Source organism: Eurytemora carolleeae, unplaced genomic scaffold (genome assembly GCF_000591075.1).
Source record: "Eurytemora carolleeae unplaced genomic scaffold, Eaff_2.0 scaffold289, whole genome shotgun sequence".
NCBI lineage: Eukaryota > Metazoa > Arthropoda > Copepoda > Calanoida > Temoridae > Eurytemora > Eurytemora carolleeae.
Window position 1 is genome coordinate 122,563 of NW_019396372.1, and position 26,564 is coordinate 149,126.

Consider the following 26,564-nt stretch of genomic DNA (forward strand, 5'->3'; position numbering starts at 1 on the left):
AAATTTGAGGAAGTATAGAATTTTTCAAATATTTTTCCATTTAGTATTAATTAGTTGCGAAAGTTCAAAAAAATCTAAATTGAATCAAAGTTTACTTCATCAGCTACAGATTTAATGAAAAAGTAAAGTAGTTGAACTACGTAGACTAAACTAAACTTCCTTAGCTTGACTCGGCGCACAAGAGAACTGTTTGAACCTTACTATTTACTAAATCTGGGAGATGGTAGTGTTAGGAAAATTAACATTCGTTTGAAGAGAAATATTAAGTCTAGTGGGCGAAACACCTCCGAATTCTACAAGAAATGTTATACAGGGTGATTCATTAAAGATGTCTAATGTTGGCAACTTTTAATCTTTTAAATTGCTACAACATTCTTACAAGGTTGATGTCGAATAATTCAACAATTAAGGACTAAATAAAATATACCTTTTATTGCGTTTTTCAGGAGATTGGTTGGCGTAGTCTGAAATATCTGTTTCTGGTTAATCCCCATCTTCTGGTTGATTAAAATAGCCAGGTAGGTGAGGATAAAGTTTAGGCTGGGAACAGTTTGAGGTAGAGACAGGAGCAGAGGTTTCCTGTTGGTTTCCTCTACCAGAGAAACCAATAATCCCAATCCCTAGAAATAAGAACCTACATAGTTAGCTAAAAATATTAGGAAACATTCCCCTTCATCTAATTCTACAGTACGACTCATAAAACTGTGGTGTAGAAGGACGACATTTATTATCAAATCAGACTTTTAGAGTAGTTGCATACTTTCGGGAATAATTTTTATTTAGATTTAATCTGGTGGAAATTATACCTGAAAAATATCCTGTCCTGCTATTACAGGAATTAATTCTTTCAAAAGTTCCTCTGGAACAACTCTCTCAGTAGGCTCGGTGTTGGAGAAAAGATCTAGAAGCACCCCGGAGAGAAGCTGTGAACGTAACCCTTGCTGAGACGCAACTGATAAATTATTCTCAATTCTTGGCAAAGAATATTTTCTGAAGTTAAAATCCACCAAACTCTCATTCACATCGGCATTGTCTGTAAACAGTGATGAATAAAATGCGGGAAACCTGAAACTATTGAAGCTTGTCATGTCAACATCAACGTAGCTGTCTGTAGTTTGTTTCCTAGCTATATTCTGAATCAAAGATGTGGTACTAGCTAGTACAGATCTACTAATCTCATTATCAACTAGATAGGCTGTAGACAGACGGGTCACGTTAAACAACGTATTCTTAACATCACTAACATAAGGAAATGGCGACCTAGATCTAGGATTTATGTTTTCTACTGAATCTTCAAACTTATCCTCGGACTCGTCTTCTACATCTGTGAACACATCCTCTCCCGTGGTCTCCGCCTTGGCGGATATAGTTGAGTGGAGTAATTTTTGTTCAACTTTAAGAAGAGACAGAACAACATTCTCAATATTTCCTGGATCACAGTGGGTCACTGAGAAGGAGAGAAGATCCAGGCTCTTTTGTAGATCTGAGAGCTCCCCTTTAACTCCGAGAGCAAAGCACACGTCCCAACCCGGAGTATACCCGCCCTGAATAATATTGTTACATGCTGTCTGACAGGCGTTGAAGTCCCCAACCTCCAGAGCTTTTCTAGCAACTAGAGTCCAAACCAAGCCTTCCAGTTTATCTATACTCTCAGCTTTCAACAGGGTGGCCAACTTCATCAGCCTTTGAGAGTTCTTGTATGCATGAGGTTTGGCATTCAATGCTTGAACAACAAAATCCAATCTGTTCTTAGCATTAAGAACAGTTACAGGATGGATATGTGGAAGTCCAAAGTCGGCCAGGGATTGGAGAGAGCTGATCAAATCCCCACAGTCAATAATTTCCTTAGCACTAGACTTGATAAGGCAGAGACAATGTTTGGCAAGCTTAATGTTAGGATCGTTCAGGTTTGAGCTGGTACTGAAATAATGTGTCCAGGCGGTGATAATTAATGAAACCTGATCTTTTGGTTCCATCATGGACTGGAGAACATCTCCGGCCAGATCAATGTTGGCCGGAGACCCGGAGGAGAGTAAACTCTCACAGAACATGTAGAACACTCTCTGTATTGGAACCACTGGGATCAGTTTCTGAAGACGTTGAAGATCTCTGAGCACAGTTCTCCATCCGTCCTGATCCAGGGAGGGTTTAGCAGCCTCTGCCTGACATGTGACGGCCTCGAAAACCTTCTGCATTACTTCTCGGTCTGACTTATTTGTTTTGAAAAGAGATAACGGCCTACTGACGCCATTTTTGCTTAATATCTTACTAATTTCAAGATGCTGCATGAAGTTTTTAAATATCTCCCGGTCTAGCTTGTGATCCTGGATAAAATCTAGTCTTGGTCTACCCGGAGCAACTTCATAATATTCCTCGATACATCTCGAAATTCTATCAATAAACTCCATCTGAGCTCCGGACTGGTGGGAGTAACACGACTCCAGAGCTAGTTTAACAATATCCCTTGGTTCCTGGAGAATAGGTCCCTGGCACCAGGGTCCGCTGTTCTCTATAACAGCTACAGGTATACTTAGATCCGTCCTTGCCTGGTCTAGACAGAAGTCAGAGAGAGTACTGTAGAAATCTTCCTGATTGGAATCACCCAACCTGTACAGGAAAGGGACAAGAAGACTACGGATATCAGTTAGAAGATCAAACCTTCTCGACATCAAACAATCCATCTGCTCCAGGGTTGACATTTTCTCGAATGTCTCCAGGTTGATGTTAATCTGAACCTCGTAGACCAGTGCATCCAAGGTTCGGAGATTGTTCACTAAGGTTGCGTTTATCCTCACGTTCCTCTCTAGACCCTGGCAAGAATAATTATTAGATAATGCATGAGAACCATGTAATGATAAAATTCAAATTAGTACCTGTTGCAGTAGATCCAATCCTAGCTCTGGTAAACTTGTTTTCTCTGTGATTTTCCGAGCTCTCCACTCATACCACTGAGATATTAGACCCGGAGTCAGGTTGGTCGAGTTGAAACCTTGCAGAGCTGAGTCTTCTTCATACAGAATAGAAGTGTCATATTCAACCCTTAAAATTACTATGTTGGTTTACAAACTAAATAACGATAAATTGATATTTTAACAGAAGTACGAGGGATGTTCAATAAGTTTTCATAGTTTTAATCTGCTCTTTGGAGAAAATGTTGTCCTGTTTTCCTCATCCTGCCAACACTCTCCATTACACTTTTCCCCTTTCAGTCTACTTGTCCGCTTTCAGTCTACTTGTCCTCTTTCGCTGGTTGATGTTAAAAACATTCCCGTGGTGTAAGAACGGAGCTAAACAACCTCTGGGAAATGGCGGCTTACATAGAAAAAAAAAATTTGATGAATAAAGTCTCTTGGAAGAAGACACCCGGGATAGGATGGATAGTGAGCTTTGAAGAAAAAATTACAGATAGAGCTGAGACGTCTAGAAGTACCTTTAAATATTTTTTTTTTTCGCAAAACTTATAGAACAAACCTCGTATTCATGAAAACTTGCATATCTCTGTCAATGCATGAATTTAAAAAAAATACGTAATTTGTCTATCTGCAAAAAATTGTTTCAAGCCTCTTAATGAATTAAGTTTTCTATTTTCTCTGATATAAAAAAAATAAACATGAAAACAGACTCATTCTTTGTGGGTGACCCTGTATTACCTGTGCCCGGACCACTTGGAGCAAAGTGGTTGCTCAGCCCAGTCCGGTTCTCTACTCTCTACATTTATCCAAGGGATACACTTTCCATCCATATTCAACCCGGGCAGGATATCCTGAACATGTTTAGTAGAATCCAATGAACTCTAAAAATAAAAATAATTTTTTAAAAATCCAGTTTTCTTACCTGAAAAAGTGATGCTTTTGTTGTCTCAGGGATGACACTAAGGATTGGTAGCCAATGAGGAAGGACAAGTTTAGCGTGAACGCCAGAGAAGAAAGCAGATATGGTGAGAGAATCACTGCTCCTAGCGGCTAGTAGACAGTTCTCTAACGGAGTTAATGATCTCATCCGTCTGTACTGAGCAGGTTGAAACCTGTCTGCTGCAAACTGTCCTCCTCCAAGGATATCCTCGTAGATATCTAGTATATCCAAGTAGTAGAGAAGCTTTAATCTGGAACCGATCAAGGCTATCTGGGAAGGATTTAAACTTTGCCATTTCACTCTGGATATCAGTTTCATCCTCTCCTCTCTCTCTTTTCTTAGTTTCCGTTTCTCCTGCTCCTCAGGGCTCAATCCGTCCTCCCAGTCATCCAGTAAGCTCTCCCTTGTACAAGAAATATATTTCCCTGAATCCTCGTTTTCTATAGAAATCAGAGATTCCAGATCTGTTCCAGACAAACCGTATCTAAGCAGCTCCCTTGCAGCATCAATATCCATAGGTATAGTTTCCAAACATTCATTAAACACAGTTGCACGTCGTGATATCTTACTGAGATAATCGTGGATAGCTGCCACCGACTTGTTGGATTTCCGCCACTGGCGTTCATATACCGGATCCGTGTCAAGCTTGTAATGCTGAGCGAGCATGATAGCTTCACCATACTCTTCGGAGTCGATCTTTCTTCCGTAGAGCTCCTCAGGGTTGGTTGAAACCAAGGCTATCAGTCGGAACGTTTTTCGCATTATCTTTGATTTTTTCTTCGGCGGGGCAAATCTTTCGTTATCTGTCATGAAATATGCGATGGCGGAGGCGGACCGTTTCCCCAGGGAGATCCAGGAACCGTCCTCGTCATCGCTATCAACATCCAACTCCACGTCGGGATCCTCGCCGGCCGAATCGTCAATCGTCGAAGGTCTTCTTCCTTTCACTGCAGATTCACACTCCAGAGCAAAGAAACCTTTCTCAAAGGATTGAGAAATGCGGGGAACTCCATCTAAAAACTCTGGAGCATCTCCGAGAAGATTGTCTAGATCTTCCATCCGTAGGACGGATAGAGCTCCGGAGATCCTTGAGATAATTAAACTTTCCTCGTTCCACCACGAGATATCCACAGGATGGAATCTGAAAGGATTTGCAAGGAACTCTGCTTTCATTTTCTTCTTGTTCTGAACCTGGAGAAGTTGTGGGTTCATCTCATCGAACCCAGGCTGCTCCGAGAGCTTGGTGAGGGATACAAGGATGAATCCAGGCAGAACCCAAACAGAGATAGCTCCGGACTCGTGGACAGCTCCCAACCTTCCACCATTCTCGGATACACACATCCTAAACGTTAAAAAGATCTCGATGAGGAAAAGAAGAAATCAGGCTTTAGTAGTAAAATGTTTAAAGTAGTTCTTTCTTGCTTCATAAAATATATAACATCTGTCTAATAGCTTTAAAAGGTTTTATGTTTTGTAAGAAAATGTTAAATAAAGAATGAATCAAAAATGGGAAAGTTTAAGTAAAGAGAGAAAATGATAAGATTAGTGTTAATAGAAGTTAAAAAATTAACAATGGAAGGATACTTAGATAATTTGAAATTGTTCTTGTAAAAACATTGTTTTTATGAAACCTGATAATTATTTCTTCTTGTGGAGGTGATGCAATGAATGGAAGATGGAATGATCTTGTGTTCAGAGCTCGGAGTTCAGATTCATCCATGATACTCACATAATGCGGAGCATCGTTTATCAGTCTTCATTAATAAAAATTATAAGAATATAATTTAAAGATTAATTTGATTTTAAAATAGTGGGGTTGAACCATTGATAAAATAAATAAAATCATTACTTCTCAATGTACAATATCTAACCTAACTTTCATTTCACGACAATTTTTAATGTTTTTAGGAAAAATATTAAGGTTTTAGATTTTTTAAATGTTGTTAAAGACACATTTGCTTAGCTTTGGGCTTTATCCAATGTAAAAATTTCTATTTAAAAAAACTTATAAAACATATTATGAACCAAATTAATATCATCACCTGTAAGCTAATATCCCGGAATGGCTTGCTCTACCAACTAAACTAGATTTACCACACAAGGGAGATTTTCCTAAAAAGAAAAATTAATTTATTTGGTTTATTCAGAGTTACTCAATACCCATTAACTTCAGAGACTACTTGCGGATGTCTTGCTCCTTTTAACAAATATTTTTTGTTCCCTGTGAACTACGAACGTGTTTTTTCTTCAAATAATATACTTTAAAATAAAGGACATTTCTGAATTCTTAAGCTAAATCTAACCTTTAAATCGTTCTATTAGAAATTGTTATCTTTAATAAAAATTTAATGTTTTGAAGGTAGCTCTGTGAATTTTTTTTACACCTGTCAGTGTTGCTACAATTTAGCACTATGACAGGAATAAAAAATTCTCTCACAATTAAATAGAAAATTTTCCTATCAAAAATAATAATAAAAACACAAATTTTTTGTGTGAAAGTATAAATATAGGGAACAGACGATTTTTTTCAAATATCCAAAAACAATATTATGGAGATTGGAGGGGCAGGTGGGTTTTAATCTTTATCCTTTGTAGTTTTTAAGTTAACAGTTTACTACCTGCTGTTATCAATATATTATTTGGTGTAGAGAATACGGCAGAGGTTAGATTCCATCCAACGGAATAACTGCTTAATTCCTATATATATATCAAATACAAAATGCAGGTAAAAAATTAGACTGTATGGTATTTATTCAATATTTAAAATATTTTTTTGGTGGACTACAATGGTTAAAAAAAAAATCCGCGTTACTTTATTTTTCTCAAAATCAAAAGTTTAGAAAAGCTAAAGTGTGAATATATATTATTTCTATCAAATTCTAGAATTTAAAAAAGATTGAATAACAGAATCACAGAAAATTTGCAAAATTGTAATGAGAAAATTTCAAATTTCAGTTTTTTAAGGAAAAGTTCTTTTAACCTTCTAGTTCCTTTCTTCTTAGCATATTCTAAGGTTAAAAATATACGCAGTTGAAAACTGAGAGCCATTGAAAAACAACTTTTCCTTAAAAATTAGACCAGAACTGAAAATTGCGAATTTTCTTAAAACAATTTTGCGAATTTTTTGTGATTCTGTTATTTAATATTTACAAAATTTTCAAATTTGATCTTTTTCAACTTTAGATTTTGAGAGAGAAAAAAGAGGAGAGTTGCACAAAAAAGTACACTTTTGCACTAATCACACATTTTTTTGACTATTAATCAACTTTCTTAACCTTCTTTATGAACAAGTTGACTAATCTGAACAAAAATATAAATAGCATATCTAAATATTAAATTACGTGGGGTATATTTTTCAGATTTGAAATTGGACATCAACATTGTTCTTTTTAATACTTTTTACTTAAACATTTATTGTGTTTTTTTTTTTTCCTTAATTCATCGAATAAAACAAAACCCTAGCAAGCTATAACTTCTGGGAGGGGGGAAAACTTATTTCCAAATGGGGGGAAGAAAAATTATTTTTCGAGAAAATATACACCCCCTGTATTATAACTATAATTAATCTATATATAAATTTGGCTTGTCTGTCTGTTTGTCTGTCTGTCTGTTTGTATCCAATAAACGTCAAAACGGCTGAACCGATCGGGCCCAAATTTTTTGTGGGACATCTAGGGACCCCAGGGAAGGTTTATGAATGATCAAAATTTTAAATATTTGTCTTCATAAAAATTCGATCTTCATTAAATTTTTTAAAATTTTGAAAATCCACGAAATTTTTTGTGAAAATCCGCGAATTATTTTTGTTTTGTTTTACGATGTACACAAACAGAACATGTTCACAATTAATTTAGAAGGCTAGTAATATAAAAAAAAGAGACCTGGTATCCTGAAGATGAAACAAGAAAACTATTTATCCGTCCTCCAACATCAACTAGAACCAACTCACTCATCCATTTTTTATCCCGGAGCCTAAAACCAATAATGTTCTAAAGAACTGAATATACAAGAATTTCTGGGTTTCATTTTTTTATCAAGGGGAATCTATTTTGCTAATGACCTTTTATCTCGAAGATTCATAATAAAGAAACTTTTGTTTTGTAGACGCCCCTTGATTTTTTATCTAAAATAATAATGTGTTTTGTAGTAAAATTCCCTTTTTTTTTTTGAAAATTTATTCCCCCAGCTTACTTTTTTTCAGAAAATATTTTGTTATCAAGACACGAATCTTACAAGAAGACTCAAGTGTTCAGACCTTTTACTATAAACATCATTAAATGACCGCATGCCACTTGGATACGTAGCCTAGACATATTTACCTTGTATTTGTGAAGAATATAGAAACATATGATAAACTGCAGGCCTCCCTTCTGAACATGAACCTACTATAATTTAAAAAACTAACTCATCTATTTACCAAAAAGTAAAAGAATCTTAACTGTTAAAAAAAAAATGATGATCAGATACTAACACAATTAAGCCATATCTAATTCACAATTTGTGCTGTCCAACTCCCTTCTGTTTTTAGTAATCAATATAACTATTTCATTAAACCCCTTGGTAAAAACTAATCGGTCTAGATTTCTAGAACTAGAGAAAGCTAAGCATAATAATAATAAAAACAACAATGATAATAATAAATGAAGTAGGTTGAATGTTCCTGATGGTATCCTTGAACCCAGGTTGACTGGAGGGAATCTGAGGCGTTATTATCTGATAGATTAAACTTCCTAGTTACAGGATTCATTCATAAATAATACACAAACATTGGCAATTTGGGTTGGCTACACCCGAACCCCATTCCATGAAAAGTGAAACGCCCCCTCCCCGGACAATGTCAAATAAGGTAAGCCCCTGCATAAGCCCCTGACGTGTACCAATCATCAGAGGCGTACAAGGGGGGGGGGCTCTGGGGACTGAGCCCCCCCCCTGGAACGGTGAAATCTAAGGATTTCAGGGGGCTTTTTAGGCCCCAAAGGGAGATGAGCCCCCCCCCCTCTGTATAGAAAACAATTAAGCCCCCCCCCTGGACAAATTACTGAATACGCCCCTGCCAATCATAAATATTATCTTAATGTTATTTAAATTAACCAAAAAAAAATTGTACATTATTCATTATAATAATAAATATTATAATAATCTTTGCAATTCATAGGATGATTTTAATAATTAACAGTCAATATGCATTCCGTAGAAATAGAGAAAACCCGGCTCACAAAACATAATAAAAAGATAGACAAGTCAACCAATCATAAACACACTATTTTTAATCGTTATCTATGCAATAAAACAAGACATTCATATATATATTGCGTATAGCCGGCCAAACGGCTGGACCGATTGGGTTAAATCTTTTTGTGGACACTCAAGGGGGGCCACTGGCCTAAGGCTAAACAAATTTTAAAAAATATTTTCTCTTCAAAATTTTTATTTTTGTTAATTAATTTATAAATCCATGCCTAATGTATCACAGAGTTCAATAGCTCCGTCAGAGAATCCTACAGCCAGGAGCTGAGCGTCCTCACTCCAGGCTAGTGATCTCCAGGACGGAGCAGGGTCCTTTCTCACCCCTCGTCTTCCAACCATAGTTCCATAACTATCCTTGCTGTGCCAAACCTCCAGTACAGTATCCTAGAAATATATTTCGATTTATTAAATCCTGAATAGTTTTTTCCTGAAGGTTGGGGTTGTTTATCCGCCCCTGCATTGCCTGCATTGAACTAGAGGAAATTATTTTATTAGTTTTTATTATGAAGATTACGACATAATAGATTTTTTATGATTTTTTTTTTCCTTTGAGAATTATATTTAAACATAAATAATATTTTTTGATTCAAAACTGGCTGCCATGGTTCCCTCTTTAGAAAACCGGTTTTAGACAAGTCACACTTCAAAGAAGCCGACATGAAAACTCTAAGGATGCCGCCTTTGATATTTGCCGCCAACAGAGAAGCCGCAGCGGTTAGCCAAACACTTTTAACCAATATTATTTCTGATTTTTTCCGACAAAACCACGGATGATAAATAATCATCAGTAGAAAGAGAACCAGGAACAGGAAAGGAGAGTCGGGGGTTGAGTGGTCAAAATGCTGAGAGAAGGCAGTTTTAGACCCTACATGAGATTAGAGCAAGATGAAAACCGGGGGGAGCCAATTTTAAAGACAGGAATCTCATCTGGAATCGGACAGAACTCTAGAAGCAGGCGCAGTGGAATTAAAGATTTGTGGATTTCATCGAAGTATCTTTCTCATCAGATTTATAAAGATGATGGGATTATGAGAGACCGGAACTCCCTGGGTGAGGATGAATGTGGTAGTCCGGATGAGTATGACTGGAATGAACTCAATGATAAAATCTGGAGTTTTTCTCCGGATCCGATCAGTTCTCAAGAAGAGTTTAGATTACAAGATTGGTGCTATAAGTCTCCAACAGAGCGTGAACATCTTAAGTATGAACCTGAACATGGTGTTGAAGACGAGAAGAACTATGAGATCCCAATTCAACGTGTACAGCACCCAGCAGAGCGCATTCAGGGCAAAGAAGATCAGTATGATCATCAGACTCAGTCGGAGCAGAATCCGGATCTTAAGTTCATTCCAGGGGAAAGAGTCCGTCCTGATATGAACATGAATCCCTCTTCGGGAAGTGTAAAACCTCAGTATGCATGTGTGCCGATTGTACCCAGGGTGAAAGTAGGAGTCTCTAAGATTGACCTGGTCAAAGACATGGAGGTAAAATATTTGTGCTTATTNATTATCGAGGGACGACGTTGATTACATTCCAAGCAATCTGAATTATAATCTTATAAATTCCATATCTGAACTTTAGTGTAGATATTTTTAATCTTCATCTGGATATCCAAAATAGGCACTTGTAAATTTGGATTTGGATTTGGATATGATCCCTTAATCAAAATTATCCCTGCAGGGTATGTTTATCAAGATAAATTAAATAGATCTATAGATCTTCATAAGATGAGATCAAGGTTTGATCCCGGGATTCACACCACATAAGTTTGGACTTCAGACTCGAGATATTTTGATCCAAGCATATAAAGGTTTATTTTTCAGGAGTGCGATACAGAGACGGAGAGAAGACTTCACGTCTCTAATATATCTTTTAAATACACAGAGCTGGATCTAATTAAACTCTTCTCTCCGTATGGAAGAGTTTCCGATGCTGAGATAATCTACAATGACAAGGGATCCAAAGGGTTTGGATTCATTACAATGTCGACCAAGGAGGAGGCTGATGAGGCAAGATTAAACCTGAACCTGAAACAGGTAGAGGGTAGAGTAGTTGAAGTGAATCCAGCAACTAAACGTATACTAACCAAACCAAGGATCAAGCTGTCTCCTATACCAAGATATTCTAACGCTGTTGTAACCTGGAGGAGAGGATACAGAACCATGTCTGAACAGGACCAATCTGAAGCTCAAAAAGATACAGATGGAGAATCTTTTGACATAAGAAACGCTCTTTGCGTCCGCAGGTTTAATGTTAATCAACCTTCCGATATGAGTCGATTGGATCAAATAGGACAGATGAGAAGAACAGACCAGTCTGTGTCCTATCAGACTCGAAGGACGTATCAGCCGGAATCCAATCCGACATTACCGATACAAAGGAGGTATCAGCCTAGTCAGATTCAGAACAAAAATCGAGCTGAGACCTCTTGGTCGGAGAAACCGAACTATCAAGACTCCTACCGACAGATGAATACTACTGCTGAAGTATCTAGACTAGTACAAAGATCAGCTCCTACTCAAGATCAAACCCCTGATTTTCTTCGTGAAGCCTTCTCAGTAGAGGAGATGAAGGTTCGAGCAGAGTATATCATTATGAGCGCCGAGGTTCAATTGAAAAAGCTCCGGGAGCAGGCGACCTCGAAGACGAGGAACTCGCCCCATACCTCATGGAACCCTCCTCCTAGAACCAGTTCCAAGATTGGCTCTGGCAGGTTCTTCGTATAAATTCAACATAATCAAAATATTTCCTAACGTAATTGTAAATTTTTGTAATCATTTTTCAATCTTTTTGTAAATTTTGACACTTTACTAAATTATCTGTGATTAAAACAATATTATAATGCCATGTTTTAAGAAAACTGTGATGACCTGTAAAACACTTCTCTACGAAAACCAGTTTAGGCTTCTTACAAATTTAATCTTATTAGTAATATTGTTTAATTTTTATTTTTGAGCTTAAAAATTATCTGTGCTAAAAAGAAGTAATATTATTATATTAACTCCAGAAATGAAACCCAGTTTTTTAAATTAAAACATTTTTATTTGTAAATAAAAGATATATCAAGGTAACTCGAGTATTACATTCTTAGGTTTCAGAAAGAAAACAACGTATATGAATAAAAGAAAACATGTAATTTTCAGAATTGGAAGACTGACTGAATTCTTTGTCATTTTTTACATTTACCTCTAATATTTGAATTTAATATTTGTGAACAAGAGGAGGGAAGGACGGTGTTAAAGTTTATCAAAACTAAGTTATTTCTTCAAGTTTAATACCTGAAGTACAGCGACCAGATTTGCATCCTGGCTGACCGCAAAGATCCAGGGAATCCTGTGGGAAAGAATACTCTCGGTCAGGGTGGGCAAAGGAGAAATAGGAGCGGAGTTAAACGGCCAATATCCAGCTCTTGTAGGCTTGTCAGGATACTTACAAACCTAAACCAATATAATGAGTGATCAGTGGTAAATAGTACTGAGAAAAAAGGCTTTAAAAATCCCTAATATGAAGGCGCAAAAAATGTATTTTGACCAGCTGAAGCTAAAGGTCGTCCATACTTCATACTAATTATCGTGTATTTTTAAAGAAAAAAACGATAAGTTTTAGCAACCCCTGAATTTAACAAATTTAAATCGACTCCCCATTATTATTAGGTCTAATCCCATTAAAATTATACCTATCCGACTTAACCCTAACCTAACATATCTTAAGATCTAACACAATGTCAGATCGGTAAACCCCTTAGGTCAGATGAGCATATACCGAATTTTTATAAATTTTGTTAAATGGTTACGGTATTGCAATTGGGGAGCTTTACAAAGTAATGTATGTCGTAAAAAATATTAACTTCATATAAGATACTTCTTGGAAACTCTTTTTATAGAACTGATCTAGAAATTAGATACACATCAAGTAAAATGAGAAGCACCTCTGGTTCCTGTTCCCATTCTCTATACGGAACTATATCATAAAGAATCTGTTTAGGTTCTGTCAAATATAAATCTTCCTCTTCTCCGTCCTCATAATCAAACCCGTCCTCATCGGAGTCCATCTGAAAAATCTTATTCGATAAATTTTGGTTAAATCTTAGGAAATTTTTATTTGACTGGAATATAGTTATTAACACAATTTTGTAGTTTATTCGAATGTTAATATAGAATGGTGATGAGGTTTCAGTGTTCTATTTCTTCTTGGCTTGTCTTAGCGACTTTCCCTGTCCTTGAAACGCCTCGAAATCGTCGACGATATTCTCCTTTTCCTCCTTCCGTTTTCTTGCTCGGATAAACTTTATACTTCCGGCCTAAAAATATATCCCTGTTTATGTTATAAAATTATTACAATATTATAACCTGATGTTAACGAATTTTTTTTGTAAAAGACTCTCATTCCATTCTCCTAATTTTTGGGATCCAATGTGGCTAAAGAGGGATAACATTTTACATTTCTATTCATTTATTAACAAAAAGAAAACAAAAGAATATTTTATACATTTAATAATTTACAAACCTTACATTAACAAATTGAGACAGAAGAATATAGCACATCTTAAGTAGTTTAAGATAGAAATGTTCTTATGAAATTGGGGACTCGTCAAATTGAGTTTTTGGATTGAATTCCAATTAAAAAACAAACAAATATGTCTTTCATAATACTACCTCGTAATTATAGTCCGGTATTCCCCTGGTATACTCTGCTAGAAGCTGGTTCTGTATCTCGTTCTCACTACTCGTCCTCTTCTTCTTTCCATCCAATCTAAACACAGGAGGTTAAATTCATATTTTCACTACTAGTCCTCTTCTTCTTTCCATGCAATCTAAACACAGGAGGTTAAATTCATATTTTCACTACTCGTCCTCTTCTTCTTCCCATCCAATCTAAACACAGGAGGTTAAATTAATATTTTCACTACTCGTCCTCTTCTTCTTCCCAACCAATCTAAACACAGGTGGTTAAATTCATATTTTCACTACTCGTCCTCTTCTTCTTTCCATGCAATCTAAACACAGGTGGTTAAATTAATATTCTCACTACTCGTCCTCTTCTTCTTTCCATCAAATCTAAACACAGGAGTTTAAATTAATATTCTCACTACTCGTCCTCTTCTTCTTTCCATCAAATCTAAACATAGGAGGTTAAATTCATATTCTCACTCTTCTTTTACCATTCAATCTAAACACAGGAGTTTAAATTAATATTCTCACTACTCGTCCTCTTCTTTTATCCATCCAATATAAACACAGGAGGTTAAATTAATATTCTCACTACTCGTCCTCTTCTTTTATCCATTCAATCTAAACACAGGAGGTTAAATTCATATTCTCACTACTCGTTCTCTTCTTCTTTCCATCCAATCTAAATACAGGAGGTTGACTTAATATTCTAAATTTTAAAGGGACCAGGAGCCTAATTTCAAGCCAAGGGTAGCCATGCCCGATTCACAACAGTGCCGTTTTAACCTTTATCTGATCAATAATGTGGACGATATTGTCGTTTTTCTACATTCATAATCAGAAAGGTCCGGAATTAATTTATAATTAATCAGAAGACTTTACAATCTAATTTTACAATTATGATTTATGAAACGATAATAACAAAATAGCCCTAGTCCTGCCAATTCCAAACTGTGGTCTGCCTTTATTGTGCGTTTAAATTACCAGAGATATTTATTTAAAGTCCCCTGATTAACTGTCAATTAACTCCGGCTCTTTCTGGTTATTACTGAAGGTTAAATGGAAAATGATCTGTTTTTCAAAAATATTAACTTTGAGATATCTAATTCAAACTTAAGACAAAGCTAAAGGCTTCTGTTGTGAATTGGGCATTGCCATTTTTGTCCAATTAAAATTTGTGGCAAATTGGTCCAGGGGTTCCTTAGTTATGATTGTACAAACAGAGATTACTATTTTACATATTTATATTCACTGATAAAGAAAGGTTAATTACCTGTTTCCACTGCCAGCGAAGGCCATAAACCCTGAGGGTTCAGGAAGCATCTGTGAAATATCTAGTTCAGGATCTTCTTCTTCTTCCATAGGTTGAGGTTTAGATACTGTAGGCTCCTGTATAATGTGTACGTAAAGTAGATCTAGCAAATATATGTAAATAAATTTTCACAGTTAAAGAACATGGATCAAATCAAATCAAATAAGCTTAAATCTGATAGGAATATCTTGTTGATTCCTTATCATTAGAGTTACCACTGAAAATTGACCATGCCACTTTATAGATAGAGAAGCAGGGGAAGTGGAAATGATTTATCAACATCTATCATCATCCACATATTTAAGTTGCTTATCTGTCCGTCTGTCTGATTGCATCCAATAAACAGCTAAACCGATCGAGCCCAAAACTTTTGAGGTAACTCACATGACCCCAGGTGACCCAAGGGAAGGTTTATGGATGCTCAAAATTTTAAAAATTGTCTTCTAAAAACTTTCAGTTTCGTAAAAGTTTTAAAATCCCCGAAAAATATTATAAAATCCGGGAACAATAACTTGTTTTTAGAGAAAATGCTCACCGATAAAGCTACAATTTAAAATCAGCGCGAAACGCCCTGAAAGCCTAGTTTAATACATATTTCCCAGGCGCGGAATCCCAAAATTGTTTCCGACACCCCTGATTTTAGTTTCTAAATCCCACCTCGTATCCTGGTGGAGCCTCGAACTCCACGTTCATATCACACTCTATAATAGAGACAGCAGGAGCAGGTTTAGTTTCAAGAACATTCAACTCGTAAATTTTTTTGTTATAGTTGATTGCTATGATATCACCCTGGAAATAGTTTCAACGGATTCAAGTAAATATTCGTGGGTTGGATTTGATGGATAGTGGGAAGACGTTTAAATAGGTATGGCTAGTTAAACTACTTATACTGTGCATTCTCGGTGAACTTCTTCGCGCTTTTCATTTATCTTCTTACAGGGTGCAAACCAAATCTATATCTGCATTTCCCATTATTCTAAATTCATTTTTTATTGAGGAGGCAGTGAAATTTTTAAACGATTACTTACTCTTTTAAAAATATGATGAAAATTCTGACAGAAAAAATAACAAGTTGTTGTTAAAAATAGAAATAAACATTCAAAAAATTCTATCTCATAATATTTGTTTCAAATGATTAATTCCGATGATTTCCTTAGAGAGGCAGGCAAAGTGTCTGAGTCTCATCTCGAGGACAGCCTTTGGGTTGGTTAAATCCAGGAAATCTTTGTTAAGAGGCTGGAACTTACTATACGTAGCTACAGGAAGGTTTGCAGACTCAACCTAATTTATAAAATAGATAAATAGGAATATTCAAAATTACAAGTTTTAATTGTAGGACTTTTCTAGGAAAATTAAGACATAATTTCAAAAGGAAAGGGAAAAAAATTGAAAAACTTGAGCAAAAATGCTTTCTGAAGAACAAAATTATTTAAATTTAAAAAGGGGTGTATTTTTCAAGGAAATACATATTACCTCTGAATATGAACTATATACAGTGAAGTAATTTTATATTCCTTATATCTTTACACCCTCATGGTGCAAACCTAACATATTTCAAACTTAGCTGATTTGATCTAACAGAATTCATAGTTTGTAATATCTAAGGTCTATGACAGTATGCGGCAAAGATATGGAGATTAGAAAATCAGCGTTAATAGCAAAGACTTGATTCCTTTGTCTGAAAAAAAAATAATTAGATTTTCTAGACCTGTATGAGCCCTCCCTCCTCTAGCATTAGGTTCTGCATCATCCAGTAGGGAATATATATTTTACCCTCGTCTGCTACAAACTCAAGAACGCCACAGTGTGTGTTTCTATTCTTCTGTTTGTTTGTTAGTTTAAATAGCATAGGATACACAATATTCAGTCTAGTCAGCTGATCTAGAGCTGATGGAGGCATTATTATCTTTCCTCCAGCTTCTACATCAGATCTTTCATTTCCAGGTAGCATAGATACAGAGAAGCATCGGTACTAGAATATAACATAGATACAGAGGAGCATCGGTACTAGAATATAACATAGATATAGAGACGCATCAGTACTAAAATATAGCATAGATATAGCAATGCATCAGTACTAAAATATAGCATAGATACAGAAAAGTATCGTTATTAGAATATAGCATAGATATAGAGAAGCATAGTTACTAGAAAATAGCATACATACAGAGAAGCATCGGTACTAAAATTTAGCATAGATACTGATAAGTATCGTTACTAGAAAGCATAGATAAAAAGGAAGAATCTGTGAGAGAACATAGCATAGATGCAGAGATGTATCGGTACTTGAATATAGCATAGATACAGAGGAGTATCAGTACTAGATTAAAGCAATAGCAAAAAACAGAGAAGCATTGGTACTAGAATATAGCATAGATACAGAGAAGTATCGGTAATAGAATACAGCATAGATACAGAGAAGCATCGGTACTAGAATATATCATAGATACAGGGAAGCATAGGTACTATAATACAGCATCGATACAGAGAAGCATCGGTACTAGAATATAGCATGATGCAGGGAAGCATCGGTTAGATACAGAGAAGCATCGGTACTAGAATATAGCATGGATACAGAGAAGTAAAGGTACTAGAAGAAAGCATAGATACAGAGAAGCATCCGTACTAGAATATAGCATAGATACAAATAAGCATCGTTACTATAATATAGCATAGCTACAGAGAAGCGTCGGTACTAAAATATAGCCTAGATACAGAGAAGCATCGGTACTAGAATATAGCATAGATACAGAGAAGCATCGGTACTTGAATATAGCATAGATACATAGAAGCATCGGTACTAGAATACAGAATAGATACAGAGAAGCGTCGGTACAAGAATACAGCATAGATACAGGGAAGCATCGGTACTAGAATACAGCATAGATACAGAGAAGCATCGGTACTAGAATATATCATAGATACAGGGAAGCATAGGTACTAGAATACAGCATAGATACAGAGAAGCATCGGTACTAGAATATATCATAGATACAGGGAAGCATAGGTACTAGAATACAGCATAGATACAGGGAAGCGTCGGTACTAGAATATAGCTTAGCTACTGAGAAGCGTCGGTACTAGAATACAGCTTAGATACAGAGAAGCATCGATACTAGAATATAGCATCGATACAGAGCAGCATCGGTACTAGAATATTTCATAGATACAGGGAAATATATGTACTAGAATATAGCATCGATACAGAAAAGCATTGGTACTTGAATATAGCATAGATTCATAGAAGCATCGGTACTATGATATAGCATGATGCAGAGAAGCATCGGTTCGGTTAGATACAGAGAAGCATCGGTAATAGAATATAGCATGGATACAGAGAAGTAAAGGTATTAGAAGAAAGCATAGATACAGAGAAGCATCGGTACTAGAATATATTCTAGATACAAAGAACCATCGGTACTAAAATACAGAATAGATACAGAGAAGCATCGGTACAAGAATACAGCATAGATGCAGAGAAGCATAGGTACTAGAATATATCATAGATACAGGGAAGCATAGGTACTAGAATATAGCATTGATACAGAGCAGCATCGGTACTAGAATATAACATAGATACAGGGAAATATAGGTACTAGAATATAGCTTCGATACAGCGAAGCATCGGTACTAGAATATAGCATGATGCAGAGAAGCATCGGTACTAGAATATAGCATGATGCAGAGAAGCATCGGTTAGATACAAAGAAGCATCGATACTATGATATAGCATAGCTACAGAGAAGCGTCGGTACTAGAATATAGCTTAGATACAGAGAAGCATCGGTACTAGAACATATCATAGATACAGAGAAGCATCGATACTAGAACATATCACAGATATAGAGAAGCGTCGGTTCTAGAATTTAGTGCAGAGAAACATCGGTACTATAACATAGCATAGATATAGAGAAGCATCGGTACTAAAATATAGCATAGATACTAGAAAGCATAGATATAGAGGAGCATCTGTAAGAGCACATAACATAGATACATAGAAGTATTGGTACTTGAATGTAACATTGATTAAGAGAAGCATTGCTAGTAGAATAAAAATATACAGAAAAGTACAAAACTAGAAATTAAGAACATGGTATACATATTATATACATATACCTGGGTATATATATTATTTATATATAATATATATACCTGTGTATATATGTTATAAATATACCTGTGTATTAAAAGGACGAGGTATATCAGGGAACCCAAAATTAACACCAAACATTTTCTCTGAAATTATTTGTACTGTTTGAACCTGTTTAAGGTCTCCTCCCTACCTAGGATCTGGATAATCTCTAGTAGTGGAGGACCTTCCTTCCGTCCTGTCAATAGTACCCGGATATCTTTCATCACAACTGGAAACTTTAATCCTAATATTGAACATAAGGAGCGTAAATTCTTTTGAAATCCTTTAAAATCATCAGAATTTTCGTAGATTTCAAAAATCTTGGATAAAGTGTCTTTGGTTAGAGAGATAGTTTCGTAGGTTTGAGGACTAGTCCATAGATATAATAAATCAGGGTTTACAAGATCTTTTACTGTTTTAATCCTCTCCAGTCCCCATAACAAATACTTTTCAATGCATTCGTCAGAGATGAATTTGTCCTGTACTCCAGGTATAGCTTGTATCACAAGATTCCTACATGATTTGATGAGAACCCGCCTCTCCCCAGGATCATCGAACCTGCGCCGGAGAGCAACTTGGTTTAGTTCTCCCAACCTCTCCATCTCCAGCTTACCAGAGTTACTATTTATCCTATTAAGTTGAAACTTGGTTGTAAGTTCTTGCATTGAGAACAGGTTCCGGAGTGAGTATTCTTTATCCTCAAATCCCCCTCCCACCAGTGTTATAAAGTTCAATATAGACTCAGGATAGTACAAGTTCTCTCTAAGAGAGAGTATGTGAAGATCGTCCTGTCGTTTACTGAGCTTAGATCCGTCCTGGTTGAGAATAAGAGGAAGATGAGCAAACTCTGGTGGGTTCCAACCAAATGCACGGTAGAGAAGAACATGCTTAGGAGTAGAAACCTGCCATTCTGCTCCGCGTAATACGTGACTGAAAAAAGTTCATATTTTATTTCAGAATTATTTTTTCCTTTTTTGACCTTGACAAGGCAGGTTTTATCATTCTTTTTGATGCATTTTAACCAAAAATTTACCTATTTTCCCCTATAAAAATCATTCATATTTCCAAATTCAGCAATTTCAACCAAATTTTTTGCTCCGCGCAAACATTAATATCTTTTTTATGCATTTTATCATTTTAATTCCGAGTTTCGAGTATTAAGTGCATTGCATCTAACTCAAATAATCTTTAGACTTCCGAAGATTTGTTCGTTATCGTTATCTTTTTTTTACATTTGAGCTCAAAAATGTTCAATTTGAAGGATGTCTTCTGAGAAATTTTACCTTATTCCCATGAGATGATCATCAATAACGTTTGCAAGGTGATAAGTAGGAAATCCGTCCGACTTCAGAATGATCGGATCTCCTTCAAACTGGAAAACGTCATGAACCACAGGACCGTAAACAAGATCGTTAACCGGCTCAGTTATCGAGGATAGTTTGAACCTGAAATAAGGAATACTAGGTTGAACTATTTTTACTAAGTTAGATATAAAGTAGAAAATTATATTTCTTTTCTTTGAAAATAATTTTGCCCCCATTCAAAAAATGTCTTGCATTTGGGGGAAAACAATGATCATCAAATGTAATGTCCTTTAAACTAACATTTTCTTTGCCTTAGTATTTTTTCATTTCTGGAATATTATTTGACAGAATCCAGTTTATAAATAAAATATTAATCATGTATAGGAAAACACTCTTAAGCTGGTAACTTTCAAATCAAGGGAGCTAATCCAAATCAAACGAGTTCAACTGTTCTGAAAACCTGACAGTGTAGCTGACCCCGCTCTCTTCCTTTTCTTTTATCTGGCCTTCACTCAAGGATAAACATCGTCGGTCATAGATATTTGAGGTTCTAGTTCTAGCGGCCTCTCTCTTTAGTAGTTCTAATCTTCTCTCTGTACAGAAACATTTATAAGCATGTCCGCCATCAATCAGCTGATTCACATACTAAACAATAAACATACATAGTTTTTTATTCGTGGAACGAAATGTGCTTCAGGAAATATTTTTCTGTAAAAAAATTCAAATAATGATTTTGAATGATTCTGGGTAAAAAAAATTAAAGATTGGATATTAGAAGAATATCCTATGGGATACTATTAACCCAAAAATATAGTAATTGTTTTCCTAAAAATAATTCATTTTCCCTAATTTAAGAAATAAAACCCGAAAAATACCTAACTTCTGAAGAAAAAATTATTTTTGATATATGATTTTAAATGAAAATTACACCCCTACATGAAAATTAGTGATAAAAAATAGTGAAATATTTCGAGTGATCCCAGCCATCTAGCTGTCGGTGAGTCCATGCTGGTTACCTTCGTGTAAATATCAAGGCGATGAGACTGAAAATATGGTCCATAATCTCCTCCCTAAACCAGTCATTTTGATTTAAAATTTGAACAAATAAGTTTAAATAATTTTAAGTTTTATTTATGAAAGCTCCTTGACTTGAGTAAATTCAACTTAGTTTAGTTTAATTTTTGATTTGACAGATATTCATTTAAATGACCTCTATCCTTAGACGGACTTTCATCAGGTTTAACTCCGATCCAATCAAGGATGTTCTCCAAGTTCTCCGTTGCTCCGGGTACAAACCTGCTCCGGTCCGTATCTTCTATACGCAGAATGAAGCTACCTCCACGGGCCTGAGATAGAAGTAAAAACTGAAATAATAATTTAGGGAAATAGGAACACAGTTCTTCCGATAAAAAATTATATTTTTATATATATATATTTTTACAGCTTAGAAAAGGTTAAAAAATTCTTCTAGTGCTTCTAATATTAGGAAAAACCAAGGGAAAGGGAATAAATAAATAAAAAGGAATCACCGATTGGAAGGAATATGTATAATTTTTAAAGCGACAGATTTAAAGTTAAATAAACAAAAGGAAGAAAAGAGTGAAATTAAACTAATATCGGAGATAAATTCAAACAATGGGATAAATAAATAAAATATCCCTCCTTAGTTTACCTTGGCAAATAGATAATTATATAATGCTGTTCTCAGACCTCCAAGATGAAGTTGACCTAAAAGAAAAAAAAATTGTTTGTCTCTTTCATAATTTCATGAAACCGAATTTATGGATATTGCTTATAAATAATATTCATCTGGGTTAATATGTTCGTGAACAAATTGAGTTCTAGGTACCTGTTGGACTCGGAGCAAATCGAACCCGGACAGGAGCTGAACTCATCATTCTTATCCGGGTACTTATTAACCCAACACCTTGCTCTAGGTTGTAAAAACATAGTCCGATCCGTCCAAGCTCTAAACTGGGATAAATTCTAAGCATGATTCTGAAAATATAACCTTGTGATGAAAACTAAAGTAATTACATTAAAATAAACTATGTGTATAATGTATAATGTAAAATATAAATGGCAGAACGAAACTGAATCAATAAGAAAAGACAAGTGTACAAAATAAAGCTCTGCTTGATCAAAATCAGTCGATAAATCATGTATATATTGTATAGTGTACTGTAAACCCCTTTTGATTTAAAGGTTCTTGTGCGTTTTCGTTACTCTGGGTGGGGCTATAATCACATTAATAATAATGATACCGGGTTGAAACTAAATTATGATGAACTACAACTTTAATTGATGATGAGCAATCTTAAACATTATAAAAATAAACTACAACAAACAAATTGAAAAAAAAAACACATCGTTAACTAGAGCCAGATTACATTTAGGAGCTTTCTTTACATTCGAATTATAAACAGAATGAATAACTATATTTTACACTTTTCCCTCATTTCATATTAAAATCAATATAAATATTTTTTAGGAAACAAATACATTGCTTTTTGAAACATAATTGTTACAGAATTTTCCTATTGTAAGTGTGAAGTGAATCCAACAAATATTTGCAGATTTTCTCAAATCGATCAATATGTAAAATAAAAAAACAAAACAATAATAAGTATCAACAATTAATTCCATCCGTAATGATGATGATAAAGTGTAAGTATAACAAGGTGTGAATACATAAATCTAATAATTGACTACTTTAAAACGAGTTCATGAGCACGTAACCTGAAAATTGTACGCCTGTACACTGTTAACTGAACAGTATACAATCATACATGCAGTGTGTTATACTTTCAGAGTGCACTGTGCAGCAAGAAGGTTCCGTACAGAAGATGTACGGACCCAAAGTACACTGTAAAGCCGATTATTCCATTTTCTCGGGTTTAGGTTTCAGTTTGAGGAAGGATTTAAAAGGGGGTCTCCAGAGAGGCCAGGATAGATAAACGAGATGGAGAATAAAATATGTATCCTTATACGCCGGCCAGTACCTATCCCAGGTAAGGAGAGAGAACCCAATGAAGCACTGAGACATGAAGAAAAAGACCCAGACCCAACCGATCGCTTTCATGACTATCCTGGCGACAGGGTTTTGGTTCAACTTCTCGATTCTCTCACTTCTCTCCAGCAGAACCATCAGCTCCTTCTCGAAGTTCATCGTGATGAACTCGTTCATGAAGGTGAAGAAGTATCCGGTGTGGAACCCGTGCCAGAGTGCGAGAAAGAACAGGGTTGACACCTGGCTGATAATCCTGTTGTTCATAAACTTCAACCTCTTGTAAACGTATGCTGCGGCCCAGTCGTTGGTGTTAATATTGAAGGATTCGATGAGATGTCCGAACCTAGACGCGGTTTCAAACCTTCTCAGTTTTACATTAGCACAACCTTTCCAATTCACACTTCCATCCTCCTTCAAACCATTATAACTCAGACCGGAGATAATACAAACTCCCTCAGCTAGTAGCCAAGCCGAGAGATACTTGTAAAGGATAAACTTGCACCAAAACGGCATGATCAACATCTTCTTGATAAAGGACGTGTTCGACCACTCGGGGGAGGAGGGCCACATAGCGGGGACGTACATAGATCCGATAATATGGATCAACATATAGAAAATACTCATCCCAAATCTACGGAACCCGTAGGAGATCGGGGACCCAGGAAGTTGCGAAATGAACCCTGGACTAGCGAACTGTTTAAACTTCCTGAAGTTGAACTGAGGACCAACAAAGTATCCTCCGATAAAGAAGCTGTGAGATAACATCTCCAGCAAACTAGGAGGTTCCACCAGTGCAGCTTTCAGCTGGTCTTTGGAGAGAACTGATTCTCCTTCAAGTTCTCCACGTTTACCATCGTATAAATCAAACGTTAACCCTAAACAGAAAATAAGTAGAAGAAAATATTTTAGAAGATTTAAATAAAAAATTAAAAGAGGACATCAACTGGAACGATGAACTCCAGGGGTGAATATTTCCTTAAAAAAACCATTCCCCCACCCTTTGAAAATCATTGGAATATTTAGGGTTTCATTCTTTGAATTGGGAAAATAAATGAATGGTAGAAGGGTGTCAGATAAGATTAAAAACTTTTAATGTCCGATTTTTTATTTTTTACCTCAGATCTTTAAACATAGTTTTTCCCTTGTAAAAATATACACCCTTGTTTACTAAACTTATTACACAAAATTTCCTTTAATTTTCTTGATAATTTTAAGAGAGAATAATATTTTAACAAAAATATTTTTAGTAATATAACAATGTAGATAAGCTGGTCAAATTCATAAATAACCNCAAATACTGAACATAAAATATTGAGAATCTTAAGAGAGCTTAAATTTTCCTACCTATCAATCTGAGACAGAGGATACAGTGTGGCATAGTCCAGCAAATATCATATCCATCTGATGCCGTGTAATAATATCCAACCATCAAATATCCAAAGTTAAAGAGAAAGGAAGCGACAACAGAGCCAAAACTTCCACCTATAATACAGAAAAAAAATTGGTGACTAAATGTCAATAAGGTTTAGTTTGGGTAACATTCATTAAGGTTAAGAATGTGATAAATAAGACCAATTATGACCTTTCTATCGGTGGTTAAGAGATATTATTTTATAAATCTCCATTGGTTCTCAGCGATATAACTAAATATTAATAGTAAAACAAAATCACCGGGTTTCGCATAGAGGAAATTATTTGTATATCAGAAAGAGTAAATGTGGTTAATGAAAAAAGGCACATTTTAAAATTTTTTTAACTTATTAAATTCGGTAAAAAGCGAAAAACATTTAAGAACATTTAAACTAAATTAAATTCAAGTAGAAACCCCATAACTTTATTATAAAAGCCTAACTGCTCATATTCTGAGCGTGCACCGATGAAATACCAACTTGCAAGATATTCATCATTTTAACATTTACTATGAACTATTTCGTTTAATTTAATACCTGCTAATTTTATTATCAAATATGTTCCAACTATTGCGTAGAGACTGTGAACAAGTTCATTTCCTAAAAAAATTAAACAAACTTAACTAAAAGTTAATTCTTTTTGAATATAATTTCAACAAGAAAATATCATTATGTAATATAAATATAATAATAATTAAACTAAGAATACCTATAACCCAATGAGCGGCTATCATACCCGTTAGCAAGAAATATAAATGTTGAATGGTGGAAGATCTAAAATATAAAAAATTAGTTAAATCATAATATTCATCAAAAATGTGAATCAATTTATATCTGCACAGGGGTATATATGTTTGAGAATCACCCCCCCCCCCCCCCNCAGCTTTTCTCAAAACCTCAACATTTTCTGTGTATCTGTATTACTTCATCCACGGTTGATTCATATTCTATCTTTTAAAATATTTAGTTTTATTAAATTCTCTTTGATTATAGGTTTTACAGTGTATTTATAGTTTATATGATAAATATATTCATAGAGTGCCCAGATAAATAGACCATACTCGTACTGCTATACTTGTACAGAATGTTTTGTGACTGTTATCTAACGCCTCTTTTTTTACTATTCCCCTTTCTCTACAGATAAAATATCACAGCCTTTAATAGATCTCCCATTAGGGTCCGTCCTAGTATACGATGTTTAGACCACCCCCCTCCCGCCTTCCCCCCTCATATCAATTATGTACATACATGACCACTTATTTTTATTCATTTTTTATTATTTTTGGGGCTAGGTTAGGGTAAGACAATTTCTGGGCCGAGCGCTACGGCTAGGACAGGTTAGGGGGCCGAGCGCCGCGACTAGGACAGTCTGGAGGGCCGGGCGCTGCGGCCACATGATTAATTATATCCATGTACAAAATTGATAGGAGGGGGGAGGGTCCAAAAATCGTTCTCTAGGAATATACCACTTAAAGCTCAAATTTCTTGGGTTTTGCGTAGGATGACTGTTGCCAACTTTGTGTACGCTTATTTCGTACTCTACTTGAGAATAGGACGCGGCAAAGAATCTTGGATCGAACATTGGTTTGGTTTTTATCAAAGACGACGCATCGATGGTGTATCTTTCG

The 26,564-nt window shown here is 35.5% G+C and overlaps 6 protein-coding genes across 8 annotated transcripts in view; 1 reads left to right on the forward strand and 5 right to left on the reverse strand.

Annotated features, from left to right (window-relative positions):
- The window catches only part of LOC111701930 (beta carbonic anhydrase 1-like), a 25,459-nt gene extending 14,290 nt beyond the window's left edge, over window positions 1-11,169 (reverse strand). Inside the window, exons 1-2 of the mRNA XM_023473407.1 lie at window positions 11,154-11,169; window positions 7,943-7,948 (exon numbers count right to left, since the gene is read on the reverse strand). The gene's annotated coding sequence lies outside the window, so the exon portion shown is untranslated. The remainder of the gene's footprint in view (window positions 1-7,942; window positions 7,949-11,153) is intronic.
- LOC111701925 (neuroblastoma-amplified sequence-like) overlaps window positions 1-13,162 on the reverse strand; it is a 16,437-nt gene extending 3,275 nt beyond the window's left edge. Inside the window, exons 1-14 of the mRNA XM_023473398.1 lie at window positions 13,028-13,162; window positions 12,378-12,536; window positions 9,312-9,483; window positions 8,513-8,582; window positions 8,172-8,222; window positions 7,734-7,824; window positions 6,471-6,549; window positions 5,895-5,964; window positions 5,484-5,606; window positions 3,835-5,194; window positions 3,651-3,763; window positions 2,874-3,039; window positions 807-2,810; window positions 428-620 (exon numbers count right to left, since the gene is read on the reverse strand). Of these exons, the coding sequence (XP_023329166.1) occupies window positions 428-620; window positions 807-2,810; window positions 2,874-3,039; window positions 3,651-3,763; window positions 3,835-5,194; window positions 5,484-5,606; window positions 5,895-5,964; window positions 6,471-6,549; window positions 7,734-7,824; window positions 8,172-8,222; window positions 8,513-8,582; window positions 9,312-9,483; window positions 12,378-12,536; window positions 13,028-13,150 (4,774 nt within the window). The 5' untranslated portion in view covers window positions 13,151-13,162. The remainder of the gene's footprint in view (window positions 1-427; window positions 621-806; window positions 2,811-2,873; window positions 3,040-3,650; window positions 3,764-3,834; window positions 5,195-5,483; window positions 5,607-5,894; window positions 5,965-6,470; window positions 6,550-7,733; window positions 7,825-8,171; window positions 8,223-8,512; window positions 8,583-9,311; window positions 9,484-12,377; window positions 12,537-13,027) is intronic.
- LOC111701928 (uncharacterized) lies at window positions 9,773-12,143 on the forward strand. Its single transcript, XM_023473401.1, has 2 exons — window positions 9,773-10,583; window positions 10,923-12,143. The coding sequence occupies exons 1-2, from the start codon at window positions 9,939-9,941 to the stop codon at window positions 11,823-11,825; spliced, it is 1,548 nt and encodes a 515-aa protein (XP_023329169.1). The 5' UTR covers window positions 9,773-9,938; the 3' UTR covers window positions 11,826-12,143.
- On the reverse strand, window positions 13,150-19,410 carry LOC111701931 (ubiquitin recognition factor in ER-associated degradation protein 1). 2 transcript variants are annotated; one of them, XM_023473408.1, is made up of 7 exons: window positions 19,259-19,403; window positions 16,790-17,053; window positions 16,234-16,362; window positions 15,739-15,870; window positions 15,043-15,158; window positions 13,755-13,851; window positions 13,150-13,399 (listed from the first exon to the last, which is right to left on the reverse strand). In XM_023473408.1, the coding sequence occupies exons 1-7, from the start codon at window positions 19,310-19,312 to the stop codon at window positions 13,280-13,282; spliced, it is 912 nt and encodes a 303-aa protein (XP_023329176.1). In that variant the 5' UTR covers window positions 19,313-19,403; the 3' UTR covers window positions 13,150-13,279. The 2 variants fall into 2 exon arrangements, with proteins under 2 accessions (XP_023329176.1, XP_023329177.1); XM_023473409.1 differs by lacking the exons at window positions 13,150-13,399; window positions 13,755-13,851 and adding an exon at window positions 14,376-14,451 and having other exon boundaries at window positions 19,259-19,410.
- On the reverse strand, window positions 19,317-22,530 carry LOC111701926 (probable glutamate--tRNA ligase, mitochondrial). Of its 2 annotated transcripts, XM_023473399.1 has the most exons (7): window positions 22,367-22,530; window positions 22,190-22,245; window positions 21,735-21,863; window positions 21,534-21,587; window positions 20,978-21,162; window positions 20,497-20,658; window positions 19,317-20,143 (listed from the first exon to the last, which is right to left on the reverse strand). In XM_023473399.1, exons 1-7 carry the CDS (start codon window positions 22,509-22,511, stop codon window positions 19,324-19,326), a joined length of 1,551 nt encoding a protein of 516 aa, XP_023329167.1. In that variant the 5' UTR covers window positions 22,512-22,530; the 3' UTR covers window positions 19,317-19,323. The 2 variants fall into 2 exon arrangements, with proteins under 2 accessions (XP_023329167.1, XP_023329168.1); XM_023473400.1 differs by lacking the exons at window positions 22,190-22,245; window positions 22,367-22,530 and having other exon boundaries at window positions 21,728-21,843.
- Window positions 22,514-25,719, reverse strand: LOC111701929 (lysophospholipid acyltransferase 5). The gene is made up of 4 exons (XM_023473402.1): window positions 25,646-25,719; window positions 25,474-25,536; window positions 24,872-25,009; window positions 22,514-24,402 (listed from the first exon to the last, which is right to left on the reverse strand). Exons 1-4 carry the CDS (start codon window positions 25,668-25,670, stop codon window positions 23,396-23,398), a joined length of 1,233 nt encoding a protein of 410 aa, XP_023329170.1. The 5' UTR covers window positions 25,671-25,719; the 3' UTR covers window positions 22,514-23,395.
- Between the last annotated feature and the right edge of the window lie 845 nt (window positions 25,720-26,564).

Coding starts and splice junctions, on each gene's coding strand:
- LOC111701931 (XM_023473408.1), bottom strand. CDS start 19,312: ATGTTTGGTGTTAATTTTGGGTTCCCTGATATACCTCGTCCTTTTAAT. Junction 15,159..15,738: donor AGGCTCCACCAGGATACGAG/GTGGGATTTAGA, acceptor CACATTATACAG/GAGCCTACAGTATCTAAACC. Junction 13,400..13,754: donor TACCGGACTATAATTACGAG/GTAGTATTATGA, acceptor ATATATTTTTAG/GCCGGAAGTATAAAGTTTAT.
- LOC111701926 (XM_023473399.1), bottom strand. CDS start 22,511: ATGCTTAGAATTTATCCCAGTTTAGAGCTTGGACGGATCGGACTATGT. Junction 21,864..22,189: donor ATAATTATCTATTTGCCAAG/GTAAACTAAGGA, acceptor CTTCTATCTCAG/GCCCGTGGAGGTAGCTTCAT. Junction 21,163..21,533: donor GCCTTGATATTTACACGAAG/GTAACCAGCATG, acceptor TTTATTGTTTAG/TATGTGAATCAGCTGATTGA.
- LOC111701928 (XM_023473401.1), top strand. CDS start 9,939: ATGCTGAGAGAAGGCAGTTTTAGACCCTACATGAGATTAGAGCAAGAT. Junction 10,584..10,922: donor ACCTGGTCAAAGACATGGAG/GTAAAATATTTG, acceptor TTTATTTTTCAG/GAGTGCGATACAGAGACGGA.
- LOC111701929 (XM_023473402.1), bottom strand. CDS start 25,670: ATGATAGCCGCTCATTGGGTTATAG. Junction 25,537..25,645: donor AGCCGCTCATTGGGTTATAG/GTATTCTTAGTT, acceptor TAATTTTTTTAG/GAAATGAACTTGTTCACAGT. Junction 24,403..24,871: donor CCTCTGTCTCAGATTGATAG/GTAGGAAAATTT, acceptor TTTTCTGTTTAG/GGTTAACGTTTGATTTATAC.